The sequence below is a fragment of the Ovis canadensis genome, chromosome 2 (assembly GCF_042477335.2).
Source record: "Ovis canadensis isolate MfBH-ARS-UI-01 breed Bighorn chromosome 2, ARS-UI_OviCan_v2, whole genome shotgun sequence".
NCBI classification, from domain to species: domain Eukaryota; kingdom Metazoa; phylum Chordata; class Mammalia; order Artiodactyla; family Bovidae; genus Ovis; species Ovis canadensis.
The window spans coordinates 144,454,886-144,473,996 of NC_091246.1; the positions used below are offsets into that span (position 1 = coordinate 144,454,886).

At 39.8% G+C, this 19,111-nt stretch overlaps 1 protein-coding gene and 1 non-coding gene across 2 annotated transcripts in view; both read right to left on the reverse strand.

Moving 5' to 3' along the window:
- The window catches only part of MYO3B (myosin IIIB), a 275,064-nt gene that overhangs the window by 81,153 nt on the left and 174,800 nt on the right, over positions 1 to 19,111 (reverse strand). Inside the window, exons 24-25 of the mRNA XM_069575180.1 lie at positions 11,800 to 11,860; positions 10,766 to 10,829 (exon numbers count right to left, since the gene is read on the reverse strand). Coding sequence (XP_069431281.1) covers positions 10,766 to 10,829; positions 11,800 to 11,860 — 125 coding nt within the window. The remainder of the gene's footprint in view (positions 1 to 10,765; positions 10,830 to 11,799; positions 11,861 to 19,111) is intronic.
- On the reverse strand, positions 10,378 to 10,481 carry LOC138434838 (U6 spliceosomal RNA). Its single transcript, XR_011254914.1, has one exon. It is a non-coding gene; the product is annotated as a U6 spliceosomal RNA (small nuclear RNA).

A 19,111-nucleotide genomic window follows, 5' to 3' on the forward strand; every position in this document is an offset into this window, starting at 1 on the left:
CCAGGGGCCACTCATACTAACATCCTGGCCAGAGATTTGCTTTTGGGTTTACTTGTCTATTTCTCCCTTAGAATGTAAACCCACAAGGGCAGTCCTGGCTGTTGCTCCATTATATACCACCAGCACCCAACACAGCACCTACCACCACGTAATAACTGCTCAGTAAATACCAGCTGACCGAATACTTGAATCAGTGAGTAGGAAAGGGGCACTTCATGCTCTCCCATCCCTCTTTGAACTTAAACCAACAATTTATCCCTTGCTAAGTTCAGTTTTTACTGAAAGAAGACAGCCCCAGAGCCTTCCTGGGGTGAGTTTAAGTAACTAGGAGTTCTAGTTACTTTAAAGAGTCAGATAAAAATGAAAAGAGAGAAAAACCTCACCATGATTCTGCACACAGTCATATAACCACAGATTCCACCCCCCACCCCCCCACCCCCTGCCACTTATGTCATTTTGGACTATGTCTTTCTTGCCTCCCTGTAACACTTAGAATTGATTACATTTAATTTAAGGAACACACTTGTGTCATGGTCCTTACACGTTCAACTACTGAACAACCAATCACCTTGTTCCTCTTAGGTTGCTTCATTTTCTTGGATAGGGAGTAGGTACTATGCTGAGAGTCAGGTTTATTTAAAAATTTTTTCTCCTTGATTACGTGCATAAAAAAATTCGTTACTGCTCCACAAAATACACTGCAAAGAGAATGAAAAGACAGACTCCAGACAGGGAGAAATATTTGCAGAACACATATCTCACAAAGGACTGGTAGTGAAATATACAAAGAACTCTTATACCCTCAAATAAGAAAGCAAACAGCACAATTTAAAAATGGGCAAAAGATCTGAACGGACACTTCACCAAAGAAGTTATACAGATAGCAAATAAGCATATGAAAAGATGTTCCACATCAGGGAAACAAAAATTAAAACAACAATGAGATACCATTACATACCTATTTAAATGGCAAAAAGCCAGAACACCGACACCACCAAATGCTGGTAAGGATGAAGAGCAACAGGAACTCTCATTCACTGCTGGTAGGAATGCAAAATGGTGCAGGTGCTTTGGAAGACAGTTTGGCAGTTTCTTATAAAACATACACTCTTACCATATAATCCAGCCATCACACATTTCGGTATTCACACAAAGGACTTGAAAAACCTATGTCTACATAAAAACCTGTAGAAAAATGTTTATAACAGCTTTATTCATAATTGCCAAAACCTGGAAGCAATCAAGACATCCATCAGTAGGTGAATGGATGAACAAACTGTGATACATCTATATAACAGATTATTTTCAGCAATAAAAAGAAATCAACTGTCAAGCCACATAAAGACATGGAGGAACCTTAAATACATATTGCTAGTGGAAAGAAGTCAATACAGAAAGGCTAAATACTGTCTGATTCCAACTATACGACATTCTGGAAATGTCAAAACTATGTGAAAGCGAAAGTCGCTTCCAATTCTTTGCGACCCTATGGACTATACAGTCCTTGGACTTCTCTAGGCCAGAATACTGGAGTGGGTAGCCTTTCCCTTCTCCAGGGGATCTTCCTGACCTAGGAATTGAACTGAGGTCTCCTGCATTGCAGGCAGATTCTTTACCAACTGAGCTATCAGGGAAGCCAAAATTAACAGTTGCCAGGAGCTTAAGGTAAGAGAAAGAGGGATTAATAGATGGAGCACAGGGGATTATTAGGCAAATAAAACTATTCTGTTTGATACTGCAATGGTGGATACATGTCATTATATATTTTTCAAAACTCACAGACTGTACAATGCAGAGAATGAAGTGTCATGTAAATTATGGACTTTGTTAATAATAATATATCAATACTGGCTCATCATTGTACCAAACAAGTCACTCTAATGCAAGATGTTAATAACAGGGGAAAATGGGGAGAGAGGGAAATGTGAGGAGAGTAAATGAGAACTTGCTACTTTGCACTCAATTTTTCTCAAAACCCAAAACTACTAGAGAAAACTATTAATTTTTTAAAAAACTAATAAAATTTATTACTCCCAATCTTGGAAAACAAACAAAAGTAAAATAGAAGAAAAATCACTCCATTCCTACTATACAACTGTGTGTTTCATTTTAAAGTTGAAAAGAATCCTTTAAAATGAAACAAAGGAGCCAACCAAGGTTAACAATGAGTTTATGCTGTTTCAAATACATAAAGTAAGAAAAGAATGTAAAAATAAAATTCCTCTTGGCACATTTTACAGCCACGCCATCAACATCCAATTCTGGAAGCCAAGCACCCTAACTTGACTCACTCCCTCCACCCCTCTCCGCCCTGCTTGTTTGGCAGCTGTGCTCCTGATGTCCTGGGTCAATGCCAGAATCTAACTTGGCATTGGCAAAGAGTGCATCCTGACCTAATGCACTCAGGAAAGCACCAGAAAAGTTCCTGCTGATCCTCCTCAGATACGTTTACAGTAACAATCTAAGCAGAAATAATGTCCAAAAACTATCCAACTTTGTACCATGCTTTAATGAGCTGCAGGAATGAGAACATGCTGTCACAGGGCTTTCCCTGAGGTACGTGACCATAAGAACTGTGGCTGACAAATGACCTCCATACCTTCTACCCACCAGCCCTCAAAGGGCAGCCACTTTCCCCTCTAGCCTCAGCTCCTACAATGGAGGCAGAATCTCGCCAACTCGGTTGACTGAGGGGTGGATGGTGCCAACCTATGTGGACTGCATCCTTTCTTCCTTATCATCATCACCCCCAAATTTCTGGGAAAATGGTCTGTCAAGGAATCTTTGCCTCTTGCTAGGTATTCTGCACAGTTCTTATAGAAAGCCACAGTTTTGCACAGAGGCCTCAGTTGGCGTAAACTGCCACAAACAGCAACTGATGACCCAAGCACTCTGCATTCTCCAAAATTATGAAATTAAGCAAGACAAAACCAAACTCAACACCCAGATAAGATCTAGTAAGAACGAGGAAAGTCTTTTAAAGGAAAGGTATGTGATTAACATAAATGGCACTAGGTTGGAATCAAATTTGGGATTAAGAGAACCATAATCCCTCCCCTTTCACTTCCATTTATCTGCCCATTTATCTGCCCTCATGCCTTCAATTCTTTTGCAAAAAGCCAGGACACAAACATTATGGCAATGACATATATATTAGAGATACATGCAAATATTCAGATCTGGTAGAGTTTGGAGCAATTTTGCCTTGTGGGAGGCTAGCAGAGGTAGTAGAGTTTATAAAAGACAAAAATCTTTTAAAGGCAGTAATTCCTAATAATTTTATAAATTGAGACACTTTTAAAAGTCTGGGACACTCTCCTCACCCTCCTCTACAGCAAAGTAACAAGTAACTGTAACTTTGTTCTGGACAATTTCCTGACAATTCAATAAGACCACTTGAGATAAATATGGACACTCAGTATGTTACCAAACTTGCTTTGGAAAATGACAGCTGCAAAGACCAAGCTGTTATAATTGCATTTGTCTCTTAAGTGTCTTATTTCACTGCCTGGCCTGAGTTTGGTATACAGTAAGTACTCAATAAGTGTTTGTTAAGTGAAAGAATAGAAAGGCATCTATACAAAGTTTACCTTTTCTGATTCAATATAATATCATAGAGACAGGGGATGTGGTTCTCAAAGGGTAGCACTGTATAACCCGGGAATGTGATGCAAATGCAAATCCCTCCTCTCTTGTACCCCACACAAAATTGGAAACTCTGGAATGAACCAGTAATCTGCATTTTAACAATCACTAGGGTGATACTAACACTTACTGAAGTCTGAGAATCACCAGTTTAAAAAGGATCCTTTAAGACAGAGATTACCTCCCACACTGCTGCTACTGCTGCTGCTAAGTCGCTTCAGTTGTGTCCGACTCTGTGTGACCCCATAGATGGCAGCACACCAGGCTCCCTCGTCCCTGGGATTCTCCAGGCAAGATCAGTGGAGTGGGTTGCCATGTCCTTCTCCAATGCATGAAAGTGAAAAGTGAAAGGGAAGTCGCCCAGTCATGTCCGACTCTTCACGACCCCATGGACTGCAGCCCACAGGCTCCTCCGTCCATGGGACTTTCCAGGCAACAGTACTGGAGTGGGGTGCCATCGCCTTCTCCGAACCTCCCACACTAAAGGTTAAGAATTCCACACCAATAGTACCTTCACTATTGCACTGAGAAAAGTCCTGAGACCGAGGCTTCATGATGAGAGTTTATGGTGAATTCTGTGGCACCCAGTCAGGAAGAAAAGATGGATCAGCATTATGGGAGTCAAAAAGAGCAGGAATTCGAGGCTTGAGAGATTATTAGTGGTCACCAAGCCTTGTATGTGGCTTTCTGTCATGGCACTGGGTGTGGGACAGGGAGGCCCAGTAGCCTTGCCTCCATAGCGTCTGGCTCCCATGTGCTTTCCCAACAGGGATTATGTTGCCTTTGAGTCTCTGTTGTAGGAACATGCTCTCCCTGTCAAATGGGTGACATCTGAGCCCTTTACGATCACAGTGGTTGTGGTTTGGCAAGCTGCTTGCATCCCCTTCCAAACATAGGCAGCAGTGTGAGCTATAGCAGTGTAGCATAAATCTAAGGCTCAGTTTTGCCTGATACAATGATCTAATTAAAAAATTTAGTTTTCACCAGTCAAGTTCAACTCCCAATATTATTATAAGGTGACCAACTTGTCCTAGTTTGCTTGGGACAATTCCAAAAAATCCACATCTTGGAAAACCTTCAGTCCCAAGAAAATGGAGACGTTTGGTCACCCTAATGATTTGGGGTTCCAAGGATAAAAACACAACCCAAGTTTGCTTTCTGATAGCTGAACTTCTGCCAAGACCAATAAAACTTAGTAATGAGCAGTGAGAAAATAGCAGGAAAATAACAGAGTAGATGGCATTAGAGAAGCAGTGGGTGAAAGAAAAGGTGTATGATTTGCTCAGCAAATCTGAAGATGATATGGAACCAGATCACTGAATTCTAAAGCCACTTTGATGGGGACTCTACCACACCCTGACACTGCAAGCTACCAGAGGCAACCCCCTTGGGAGGCTAGTACAATACCACCTCTCCCTGGCTCCCTGAAAATGTACTAGCCTCCATTTTAAAAAGCCATATAGCTAAAGTAACTCTTAGCAAATGCAATGACTTTTTTACCTTCCAAAAGAAATATGAATAACCTATACTACTTGTAGACAAGAAGATAACCAAGGGCAGGACTACCTAATGTCAGTGAGGTATCACAGGCCCTGACAATGAAGGTCCTTGAAAAAGCAGGTCACAAACTTAGTAGCGTATACTTTACACTAAGAAAATACAGGTGAAACTTGTATGTGCCCATAGTCGATGCTACATCTGTGGGAGTTCCCTTTCTTTCTTTCACTGGGATTTCCTCACATCCCCCACTCAGATTCCCTTTGTTAAAATGTAGAAAAAAACAAATTAAAATTTGGTTTTTATACCACAACAAGGAGAAAAAGAGAGAAGGCAAAAGGAAGGTATGTTATAAAAAATGAGCACATTAGCAATAGCAGGAAATAACAGCTTTGTGTTGAGAGAGAAGAAAGTTAAAATAAGCAGGTGCATTAACTAAAAATCATAATAGTTGAGGGTCACTTATTTTAAGGGTAGATGGCTCGGTGGTAAAGAATCTACCCACCAATGCAGGAGACGTAGGAGACTAAGATTCGATCTCTAGGTCCGGAAGATCCCCTGGAGAAGGAAACGGCAACCCACTCCAGTATGCTTGCCTGAAATATTCCAAGGACAGAGGAACCTGGTGGGCTACAGTCCATGGGGTCACAGAGAGCTGGACACGACTGAGTGATTGAGCACACGAGGTGGTCCCATTTCACAATGATCTCCAAGGATCTCCGTGTTAGCACCAGTGTGAACTGTTACTAATAATCATGTCCCAGGGCACTGTGAATAAGAACTGTGTCCAATATACTCAATATGGAAGGGGAGTCATAGTTTTAGAAAGTTTCAGCTGTCTGGAATACATAACTTAAGAGAATATCTCATTTCATTGATGATGCGTATCATCTCTCCTCAAACCAGTTGTTTCCATTTCACTGAGTTTATACCCTTGCTACTCAAAATGTGGACCTTGGGTCAACACCATGGCACCACCTAGAAGCTCTCTAACACTGCAGGAGCCACCCAGACCTGCTGAATCAGAACATTCTTTCTAACCAGATTCTCAGGGTTTGGTAGGACAGGTACCACCTGGCTCCTTACCTTCTACGATTCTCCTTCTTGCTCTCTCGGCTCCAGTCACCCAGGCTCCCTTCTGCCCCTCAGGTACTCCACACTGTCTCCTCAGGGCATCTGCCTCAGCTGTTCCCTCTGCCTATAATGTTCTTCTCCTCGTGCCCTCTCTGTGCAGTGCTCTCTGACCACCCCGTTTAGAAGTAAACCATCCTCCATCCTCGTCCTCCACGCTTTGGCCACCCCCAATCTCCTTTGCTGTGTTTTCTCCCCTATAACACTTCACCTTTCTAACATCCCACACAACTGATTTAGGATTAGGGTTATTGCTTACCGTTCCTTTTCTAGAATGTCCCTTTGCTAGAATGTAGCACCATGAAGCAGAGAAGGCAATGGCACCCCACTCCAGTACTGTTGCCTGGAAAATCCCGTGGATGGAGGAGCCTGGAAGGCTGCAGTCCATGGGGTCGCTGAGGGTTGGACATGACTCAGCGACTTCCCTTTCACTTTTCACTTTCATGCATTGGAGAAGGAAATGGCAACCCACTCCAGTGTTCTTGCCTGGAGAATCCCAGGGACGGGGGAGCCTGGTGGGCTGCCGTCTATGGGGTTGCACAGAGTCAGACACGACTGAAGCAACTTAGCAGCGGCAGCAGCAGCAGCATGACACTAGGACTCTTTGACTGTGTTGTTCCTTGATGTGCCACACACGACCAGAACAGTGCCCATGAAGTGTGGTCTACAGGCCGACTCTTGCCTCTGGTCTCAGCTAGATCACTGGAGAAACTTAAAGTAGTTTAAGTTAGAGTAAGAAATTTAGAAAAGTATAAATCAATTTGATATTGCACAACACCTAAATGGGTGATTATTTACCTAGTAATTCATTTCACTGTATTTTACAAAAATATCAGACTGTGCAATTTGAAAATTAAAACATCTAATTCCAATTTGGTCTTTTTTCTTTTTTTTCCAATTTGGTCTTTTTAAAAATAGTTTGAGAAGCACTGGCCCAGGAAAGTTCCTGGCACTTAGTAAGTGTTAATAATTGTTTGCTGAAGAAATAAAGAGAAGAACAAATGCCTGAAGAATAAACTTTTACATAGTAAAGGACTGCTGCAGTCCACAGTGTCACAAAGAGCTGGATACAACTGAGCAACTGAACTGAGTAAAGGCAAACCAGGTTTGTATATATGCCTGTCAGTCCAATTAAATAATTTCTGCTTGGATTAGTGGCAAAGTGATTCATGTTATGTACTTCAATATACTGTGCTTTCCTGTCCCATGTGAAAAATATAAGGCTCAAATGATCAATGAAGGAAATCCCTGACTGACTAACTGAAGATAGCCTTTGTCCAAGCCCCACATTTGGACACTTTTTTCCCTGGATGTTCTGAGCAAAACTGGCCTGATTAAGTAACTTTAGATTTATTCCCTGCTTTCCCCTACCCTCACCTCCCTCAGATCTCTTTATAAAACAATGAAGTTAGCACTCACTGAAAGTTAGAAGGCAAGCTTGTTGGATGTTAGTGTTTTCTTAAAACTGAAAAGGTCATAATATTCTCAGGCTTCTATAGAATCATGGATTGCAATAATGGATCATTTAAGGCAATGAATTAAACACTAAAATATAACTGGCTAAAATGTCTCTTACAGAGTAAATATACTCATTTCTGCAGCTTATCACTGTGAACATATAAATAAAACTGGAAATCTTTTGTTCTTCAGCCATCTTTCTTGGCTTCTAAGGTCAAGAGGAATCTGATTTATAAAATGCTTTTTCCTGCCCAAACCTTCCTTCCCTCTCCCCCTGTTCAGAACAACAACAACAACATGAAATGGCTTGGATTTTTTAAACTTGTTCCACTGGTATGCTATACCTCTTTGGGGGTGTTAAGAGACCATGGACAGAGGAGTCTGGAGGGGCACTGTCCACGGGGTCACAAAGAGTCAGACATGACTGAGCGACTAAGCACAGCACAAGAGACCTTTATTTTGTTCCAGGATTGTTAGAAGTACAGTTTAAAACTTCTCTGACTCATTTACTTGAGCTTCATTTCATTCTTGCTTCCACTATATCCTATCACAGTTGTGAATGCTTAAGAACTCAATTTGGGGACCTAGGCTAGTTTGCAAGGACAGAATAGGGAAATGAAAAGACATGGCTCTAGAGAGTTTCAAGTCGAGTAGATGCATGTGAATAGCTGTAATACAAGGAAGGGTGTGGTACGTACTAAAGGAAAGTCAAAGTGCTCAGAGGGTGGACTGAAGAATGGAGGGGACTTTGAGAATGAACAGTGAGGTAAGGGCAACAGCATGAACAAAATCACGGAGGAGAGAAAGAACACACTTGGCATGCGTGGAGGACAGAGAGTAGTTTGGTGTGGCAAAGCACACAATGAGGAAGAGAGATCAGTGAAGACAGAGCTGGAAAGGAAGACAGGAAGAGTTAGAACAGAGACAGCCTTGGACGTTGTGCCGAGAAGCTTACAGTTGATGCGAGAACAACAGGGAGCCACTGGAGATTATGGTGGAAGAGAAAGCTATGATTAGGGAATGCTTTGGAAGAGCTCCTCAGGTATCCATGCATGAGGCAAGTTGAGAGAGGAAAAGAAGCAGGAGGACCACTTAGGATACAGTTGACAAGAGTTTAAGGAGAAGTCATGGTGATGGTGGCAAACCAAACAGAGAAACCTCTAGATGGGAAGGAAGGAGCAATCGTGACAGCAAGAACATATGAACATTTGCAGCAACTTATTAATAAGTTTGACTTTTGCAGGCACTTATCTAAAGACAGGGAAAGATGATTATAATCCAACATGTCTCTTCAGTAGTTAATTCAAAATGCAATATATTTTTACTCCTCCTGAATGATACCACCAAAACTTGATGCCTCAAAATAAGAACTTTATTTCTCGACCCATTTTTCATATTTAACTTTGCATTTGTATAATGTCAATAGCATAAGTACCATTGCAACATCCGACCTAACAGCGTACCATTATGACGAGCCAGACACCATGCTGTGTCCTTTACTTCTACCAGCTTATTTAATCCTCAATACAACCTTTTGGCTATGAATTACCATTTCCCTCATCTTACATGTGTATAAGTACTAAGGTAAGGAATTGTTACAGAAACGTATGTAACAGGAAAGCAGAGATTTGCATCCAGGCAGATCTGACTCCAAAGGCAGAATCTGTGCCTTTGGCTATTCAGTCATGCTTTAAAAATTTCTTTTTACATGTATTTTAAAGTAGAATGCTAGAAGAGAACAAAGGCCAGATGGAACAAAGAAAACAAATAGCAAGATGACTGATATAAACCAAAATATGTCAACAGTCACATTAGATGTAAACGGTCTAAACACCCAAATTAAAAGGTAGAGATTAACTGTTTGGATAGTGGAAAATGCCAGCCAGATTCTTGCATAACAGATTCCATTCCACCACATGAGCTTTTCCCTCAGTTTTCACTTTTGCACCACTCTTACCCTTACCTCACTGCGGCCTTATTCCTGAATATTACCTGGCTGTGAGGAAATTAGTCCATTGGACAGATTTATCATTTCCTGCATGTTCATTTAAAACATTCTGCTATAATACACTAATTCTCTCTCATCTCTCTTGAAGAGTTAAATTTCATATGGACTGAAGGTCCTAACACGTATATCACACATTTTCTACTTCATATTTTACCATGTTGTCACTGAAAAACAGACTAAGACGAAACTTTGAGAAATCTGAGAAATTATATATTGCAGAAAAATAAATGAGGTCAACAGTAAATGTACAGTAGCTTCTTAGTATTAGTATTTTAAGTTGAAAAGATTTCTTCCTTGGGAATGATCCAAAATGTGTTTAGTATTTTCTGGTTCATAAATATTTCTTATGATCTTGCTTCTAGTTTATCTTCCAGAAGTATTGATTATAGCTACTCATAACACCTCAAACCGACTTTTACCATATTCTGCAGCAAGAATTTAGAAAGGGGGCAAAAAATACCATTTTCCATGAGTGTGGCAAGATGTCTGTATTCTTGCTAAAAGAATAACCATGTTGCCAAAAGGGCAGAACTACTCTCTAAATCCGTATTCTTTACCAAGCCCTAGATTTTGACTCTGAACTATTTGCTTCACTGAAAGCTGGTCAGTTCTCTATCTTCCCTGGTGTTGTTGTTGTTTTTAATATGGAATGCTTTGCAGATTTGCATGCCATCCTTGTGCAGGGGCGATGCTAATCTCTGTACCTTTCCAAACTTAGTATACGTGCTGTTGAAGTGAGCACAAGAAAGTTTTAAAGGAGTTTCTTAATTTAGCCTTCTTACAAGTAAAGGGAAAAGTATGATCTTTGATATTCATTTTTTTTCCTTCAGAAAAAGTAAACTGTTACTTTTAATGAAAGTTTTGTTTCCAGTCTTTAAGGCTTTCCATATCTGAATTTTCTCCTAACGTTAGCCCATACTAGTATCAGAGTACTGTCTTCTACACAGCCTGTCTAAACAACTCATTAAAAAGTACACAAGCATGCAGGTAGTAGAAATAGCTTGCAATTCAAAATGTCCTTCTTACCAGATTTTGCAGGGGCTCCCCTCGAAGGACTCAGTCCTGGGCAATCTGGAGCAGCATGGCATATCTGAAAAGACAGAATCAGTCCCAGAAACTGAGTGCTTCAGAAAGACCCAGTAAAATAATAATTATTTTTATCCTCTGATGAGTCAGCCTTAAGAGCTTGGCTTCCATTTAACTAAGGGACCCTGAACTTCAATCGTACTAGGGAAAGATTTAAGTATATTGGGGTCATGTGGTGAGTTGCTCATGCTTTACAGTAGAATTGAGTGGAGGTCCTCTCCTTGGGGGCAATTAGCTGCAAAGTCTCAACACCTTTGCCTCATCCATTTATTTCTTCCTCTGAACAAGCCAACCTAGCCCCCTTGTAAATTAATTATAGTCCGTATAAAAAACAGCTTGTGCTGATTTTCTCCTATACTTAATTTTTATCCCTGAGAAAGAAAAAAGAAAACCTATAGGAAGGTATTAATCTACTTAACATTTCTAAGTACATCATCCAAAGGATTTTGTTTTTTTAATCTTACATATGCTCAGCAGAGTTACTGGCAAAAACTGTACATTTTCTTCATTTCATCCTTTCAACATCAAATAGTAGGCAGCAAAAATTGGATCAGACTTCAAAGCCTGCTGTGGGCTCCAAGTCACAGAGAGATGCCTCCATTTCACATATTGAATTCGAGCAGGATATCAAAGTGCTACCAAAGAACCTCAGGTCCTTACTCAAAAAGAGGCTCTAACATCTGTAGAGAGTGGAGTGCACAGACAAACCACCTCAGGGATCAGCTAGCATTTATTCTCAGCAGCAAATTTCCAGGCTTTTGATTCTCTCTTCGCGGTACCTCCCTGCCTCTCTGCTGAACCAAAATTCTTAAGCAAGCTGGGCTTTTGTCTCAAAGCCTTCAAAATATCACTAACAGTTCATGTCTGGACGGCTTGCTTGACCAAGCAGCCACAGACAGGCACCATGACCACAGACTTGGATGAGTCTGTAATAAGGATAGACAGTTACTTCAGAGTCAAGGATGTCCAGCTACCTTATTTGAGTGTTCTGTGAAGACATCACATCCTTTGGAAGAACTCTGGGCTTGTGAATGCCTAAAAATAAAAATATAATAATTATTATTATAATAATATTTTTAGAAGGCTTGAAAAATTAAAAAAAAAAAAAACTTACAGAGATTGCTTTCCTCCAAAGATGGATCAGAACAAACTCTCATTAAGCATCTGTTGTTTTCCATTCCAGTCCTTGGTTAGAAGGACACGGTCAACTTAAGGAAATGTATCCTATCAGGTGCTGCTCATATACCCACAGTCAGCCTGAGATCCTAAGACCTAAGAAATTGCCCTGTTTAAAGTTGTGTGATCTAATCTACTTTACTACCGGGTGTTCACAAACATTACCAAGTAGCCAACCATGATGCTAAGCCTGAACTTCCAATCTAGCACCTTAATCACATTGTTAAATAATTCAAAATAGATCCTGTAGTCAAATAAGTTTGGGGAATGCTAAGATGTGTGTGGGTTAAGAGGTTTCCTTACTGCAGAATGATCTTTCACAATCACAATACACATTTAAGGATTTCTAAAATGGGGTGTGTGTGTGGCAGGGGGAGAATTCAGTTCCCTAAACTACTCTGAGCAAGAAATTTAAAAAGTGATCATTAACATCTATTTAAATACTAATGTTTCATGGAGCAAAGTTTGGAAAAATCAACTTGTATAAAAAACCCAGAAATTGGAACACATGGTATACAAGTGTGATGAGGGACTTCCTTGGCAGTCCAGTGGTTGAGACTCTGCACTTCCATGGCAGGGGGCCTGGGTTAGATTCCTAACTGGGGGATGAAGGTCCCATATGCTGCACATTACAGCCAAAAAACAGTAGAAATTATTTTTAAAAAAATGTTTAAGAGTGTGATGATTATAGCTCACTCACTGCTAAAACAGGCTCTTAGAATTCCTTTCATATGGAAGCCAGGGGTATGGAAAGCACTGACTAGGCGTAGGGAAGCCTGGATATCTAAGTCCTGCTTCAAAATCCATCCTCTCTCTCTGGGTGTCTCTGTCTCTCTTACACATACACACAGGCATGCATGCACATTTACACACATTCGATTGGGTAAATTTCTATGGTATTCTGGGTTCTAGTTTTCCTCATCTATAAAATGAGGGGATTGAAATAAACTATTCCTAAGGACTCTCCTAGTTCTATATTAAAAATCTTACTGTTTATTTAAGCTGAGCATTTCATTTTCTGAATTTCTGTGAATGGTTCATTAGTATCACCTTCAAAATGCATCTATATATAGATTATAAGCAATGCACGTAAGAGCTCAGTCATATCCGACTCTTTGCCACCATATGGACTGTAGCCTGCCAGGCTTCTCTGCTCATGGAATTTTTCAGGCAAGAATACAGGAGTAGGTGGCCATTTCCTACTCCAGGTTATAAGCAATATACCCATCTACAAATATCACATCAATATCTGTGGAGAGGAGAGTATGCTGATATATTTATTTGTGTATATACTTGTTTGTCAGATGTCTCCCACTATGGAATGTTAGATTCCAAGAAGGTAGAGACACAGTCTGCTTTATTATGTACTCTGTATCAGCGCTTAACCCTGTACGTAGTACACTATAAGTGCTCAATAAATATTTCACAAGTGGAATAAATAAAAGGATGACTAGTGGACTCCCAAAATATGGCCCATGAAGAATACCCTTTACATTAAAATTAAATTAACTAGCATTTAAATAGTTTTCAGATTTTAAAAGTGTGTTTATATATCTAATAAGGATTTCACAACCATTTGAGCTAAGTGCTTTAATTGCCTATATTATACAGCTGAAGAAACTGTAGATCAGAGAGGGTAAGAGGTCTGCCCAGGGATCATGGCACATACCTGGCCTAGCTAAGACACTGACCCCTGTTAGTCTGATTCCAAATACTCTGCTCTTCCTCTGAAGAATGATACCCCCGTGCCCTTGGGCCCATGGAACTCATTCCTGTCGGCTTAGGCAGGTCCCCATGGCAGTGGGACACCTATAGGGAGGTGGATTCAGGTCTTCCAGGAGTCCTGGTGGGCTCTGGAGAAAACCTAAGGAAGATAATTTGGCTGTTGAATTACCACGGGGTCTCCAATTGCTGCCTTTCCTGCCCCAACAAAAGAATGAAACCTTTTAACTCTTCTAGTTTGCAAGGATTTTCAGGACCCAAAGGTCAGTGCACATACCTTCCAACAATACACTGAGGGTTGGCTCATCAGTTTGACTACCTTTCATTCAAATCTTTGGGAGGATCTAACGCATCTCAATACAATTTTTGCATTTGTTACTTGGTTTTAAAAGGCAAAGGTAGGATGAGTAGTGTCCAAAGGCAAACAGATTAGAAAATACTTGATAAAACAAAGTTAAGCAGGTTTCTTCCCTAAGAAGATTTCCAGAATCTTTAACTTAATAATATGCACAATGAAACCTCAACAGTAGGAGAGAACAGGCAGCATTTCCCAGACATTATCCTGACAATGGAAGCCTCCCTTCACTGGGGCATGTTGAGGCCCTGGTTCTTACAACACATCTTAGAAAACACTAATCTGAGCAGCCCTTATTTGAAACAACTTTTGCCTTAAAAGAAAAAGAAAAAAAGGTAGAAGTCACTTTTCTTCAAAAGTCTATAACTGCCTCAACTCTTTTGCAGCAATTTTATCAGGTATCTTGCCATTTGCCTCAGGGACTTGAGCCTGGCAGCAAATGGATAACACTTTGCAAGTTGTCATCGCCAAAACACAGTCAATACTTATTACCTGCGTACGTGCCACCAGACCATGGTCAAAGCATGGATACACGGTTATCTCATCTAATACTTCCAACAACCATGTGGATTAGTTCTATTTTTATACCCATTTTACAGGAGAGGGAATTAAGGATCAAGAAGCTAATGACTCCTTGGTGGCTCAGCTGGTAAAGAATCCACCTGCAATGCGAGAGACCTGGCCTCAGTCCCGGGGTTGGGAAGATCCCCTGGAGAAGGGAAAGGCTACTCACTCCAGCATTCTGGCCTGGAGTATAGTCCATGGGGTTGCAAAGAGTCAGACACAACTAAGCAATTTTCACTTTCAAGCTAATGACTTGGTTAAATGTCATAACTAGTAAATAGTGCAGCATAAAACCTACCTACATAAAAAGGAGACTCCAAAGGGAAGTTACTGATTCAGATGCAAATTATCAGTTGTTGATAAAATGTTAGACAAATGGTTGATGGTGAATAGGACGTGCAATGTGATGCCAAAGCACCACCACACAGATTCCTTCTTTAGGTCACAAGGAGAGTAAGGGAGCTGCATATTGGATATTTATACCACCTCAATTCAGTGCAATCTTAGCACACTAATGCCCACACAACACTGTCTTGTGATGTGAGACAATATGAAATATTCAACATCACCCAGGATACTTATGCTTTTTCATTTAGTTAAAAACTTAACTTTAATCAAAGCTTTTAGATCTAATGTATAGTTTATCTAAAACACCCAGTATAGAGGGGGAAAACTAGGACTGCAAAAAATCAAGCAGGCAAATATAGAAGATGAGTTTATTTTATGGGATAACTGGTTCATTCTTCCAACAAATCAGTGTCATGAAAAAGGGGAGTCTTATATATTAATAGAGATTTAGGGGACATAACAACTTGATATAATGTGATGTCCTACATTAGATCCTGACTTGGACAAACAGGTATAAAGAACAATTCTTCAAACAACTAGGAAATTTTGATTGGTATTAGATGATGATAACAAATTATTTATTTTAAAGCATGGTATTATTTTGAATCTGTAGGAGAAATTTTTTGAAATAACATATTTTTCTCAGCCTCTGTTAGGAATCTGACGCTAAATGACAGAAGCAGTCCATTTGGTTATCAAAGGGTGGTGAAGAGGAGGTAGTTGTCTCTCTGGAAATGATCCACTGCATATTTCCAGGGCTCCTGTAGCCTCTCAGAAGCCATGACTGAAGTCTCAAGCAGATTGCCTCAAGGGCTTGGCCACTCCGCTGCTTTACTGCAGTCAGTTCATTGAATTGTGGGTTCTTGGGGAGATGAAAACTCTGTCACCATTGAAAACCCTTCTGCTCGGTCGCTCCCTTGAATAAGCCCCCAAACAAACTCAAATCTAATTCTCTTTTCTTAAACCAATCCCAATGCAACAGGATGAGAGGCAGGGTGAAGGCTGGCTCTCGAGCACATGGCCACTGAGAATGCCACAGCATCTCTGTTGTGCAGCAAAGATCCACAAGGCCAGCTGGCTTTGTCATGCTGGGCTGGCAGCACTAGGTGAAGTCACCTTGGTCCAAAACTGGGTCTCAGCTTTGCAGCCTCCAAAAATTAATCTGCCAGTTCTTTGAGGGGTAATGTATTTTCGGGAGCTGAGTTGTACTAACCAAACTCAAAACAGTCATATTTGAAAAGCAGAATGCTATTGTGTGACTTTACAGTGAGTACAATAGTCTGGACCAAACTTTGCCCCTGACTAATTCGTTGTTATACTCTGCAGACCAAATTACACATTCGAAGGAAAACAAAGGAAGCAGGGTGCTCTTCGAGGATCTGACCAATCAGGCTGGTCTTCTAACTGGACTTTTTCAACTTTAGGGTTAGACTCAGTCACTTTTTTTCCTAGACAGGAATAGAGACACGCTGGCTTCCCTTTGATTTGCCATTTTCTAGATTTCATTTAAATTTCTTTGTGCAGTTTTTATTAATTTTGATAAAACTTGCAAGATTGTGTCTTATCTTTTATCGGTTATAATGTAGAATGGTTTCTAGAACTGAGAATCCCACTAGTTGTTCACTAATGAGACAGTTAGTCATTCACTTACAAGCATATTCTATTTTAAAGCAGCTTATTTTGAAATTAAGGTTATTCAACCTTAATTTCTGCAATCTCTGAATAAGATGGCAGTTATTCATTGTGGGTAGATTTTTCTTAGCTTCCTACTGTCTTCAGATTTGGGAATAGCTCCTGGAAACTCTTGTCTTACTTGGTAGCCCTGGGAGAAAGGCTAATCAGCATAACCAAGCAAATTTGTTCTTGTCTCTTTGATAACTCTGAAAAAAAAAAAAGAACCTTTTGTACATGGAGTTTTTAATATGAAGAGGTCAATTTCTTTTTTCTAAGAAGCAGCAATCAATCCATCCTGCCAAAGTTATGGTCAGACTAAGATATTTTAACACAGTAGGAGACCCATGAATCTTGAGGGAGGCACGCTTCAGACAAATAAGTCAAACAATTTTCCTTCTGGAAGTTATTATTATGAAAGATAATAGAAAACATAAACACCTCGAGAAATGGTTTCAGTAAGTTCAAGTTCTGAAGGTAAATTAAGACATTTAAGGAATGGTATCAGAGAAGAGGACACTGCCCTTTGTAAAAGATCCCATGCTAACCTGAGTGCTAACAAGGCTTCTATATGAGCTGGCCATAGGCTGAACCCAAATGGCAACTCAGGAATTCTTGTTTAGTTCTTACATGGAATGTGAACATTCAAAGGGCTGAGGGTATAAATGTGAAACAATACCCAGATTTGAATCTACCAACATTGTATCAACTATATATCAACTCTTTCCTGAATTATATCAGCTAGGTATCATTGCATATTCTTACTGCTTACATTTATTTAAATAGCTTTGAAAGCACAGAAGATTGGAGGATAATGCCTTAAGAACACACATTATTAAGTTGGAAGGCACCCAAAGTGTATAAGTTAATGCATGTTTATTACAAAAACCGGAAAGTTAAGATTTCTAGAATGCTGTGTTGCTTTCTATTCACCACCACAATAAATATTTGCCAAGCACATGCTAAATCTCCCAGGGCTGTATGCATATTTCTGTGCTTTTATCTGCAATGTCATCCTCTTCCTTGACCACCTGGCCATTGCATCCTTACCCTTTAGCTCTGGTGTTGGCTCCTCTGAAGAGTCAGTACTGCCCCATCCCCACCCTGGCTACCTCTCCCACTTGGGGCAGAGTTGGAGGTCCTTGGTGTATTTCCACAGTCTACTGAGCATAACCATAGTGAAAACTTGGTTCTGCAACTGACTTATCTGGTACTTACATCCTGACCAATTAAAAATGTCTGAAAATCATCTAGTGAAGGTGAGCTTTATCAAATTTTGATCAAGGGAGAGAAAGCAAAGAGCAAGTACCATAATACACTTGGCTTTTGAGATATCAGAGCTGTTCCTATTGCCATGCTCATCAGTTTTATCTTTTCTTCTCTAGTTTTTATTTGATGAAAATGCTCTCAACTCCCAAGTGGTCTGAATATTCACCAATCACTAATCAATGAAAGTGCAGCAATATCTGACTTTCTCCCCAAAGTAAATGACTAAATGAACTGGTGGCAAAATGTTTCCTTTGTTCCCTCTTTCTGATTAAAAATATATATTCACTGTTGTAGTGTATAAAATACAGATATTCAAGGAGAAGAAAATGAAGAAATGGAAGAATATCCACACCCAGATATAATCTTGCTTCATATATTTTCAGACGCTTTTCTATGTATATAATATACATTAAAAAATAATGGCTCATGATATATTTGCCATTATAACTTACTTTTTGTATTATGAGCATCTTCCCATATATTTAGGTGGAATACAACATAACATTTATGTAGTATACACCTATGTCATATTTATGGCTGTACAATACTACATAATTGGTTGGTATCACAAGCGATGTAAGTAATCTCTTATTTTTGGATATTTGTTTCCAGTTTTATGACATGATAAATGTGCTCAGTTACTCAGTTATGTCTGACTCTTTGTGATCTCATGGACTGTAGCCCACCAGGCTCCTCTGTCCATGGGACCTTCCAGGCAAGAATACTGGAGTGGGTTGCCATTTCCTACTCCAGGGAATCTTCCCCACCCAGTTATTGAACCTGCATCTCTTTTGTCTCCGGCATTGGCAGATGGATTCTTTACCACTAGAACCACCTGGTAAATAATGGGTCATTAAGGATATGTCCATATAGTTATGAGTATATCCAATTTAATATCCAAAAACTTTTTCAATTTTTGATTAGGATAAATTTAAAGCTATTAGCTTAAATGATGAACAAATTTTCTATTTTAAAGCTTTTGAATTGTATCATCAAATTCTCCTTTAAAAAGGAACAAAAATTAACACTCATAACTATAAAAGTATCAAAGGCCCCGTTTGTCGTATCATCAACACTGGCTATTATCAGTATTTTTCATCTTTGCTTACCTCTTAAGTTAAAAAAAAAGTAACTCATTTTTATTTTAATTGACATTTCTTGATTCTGAAGAGGGAAAACAT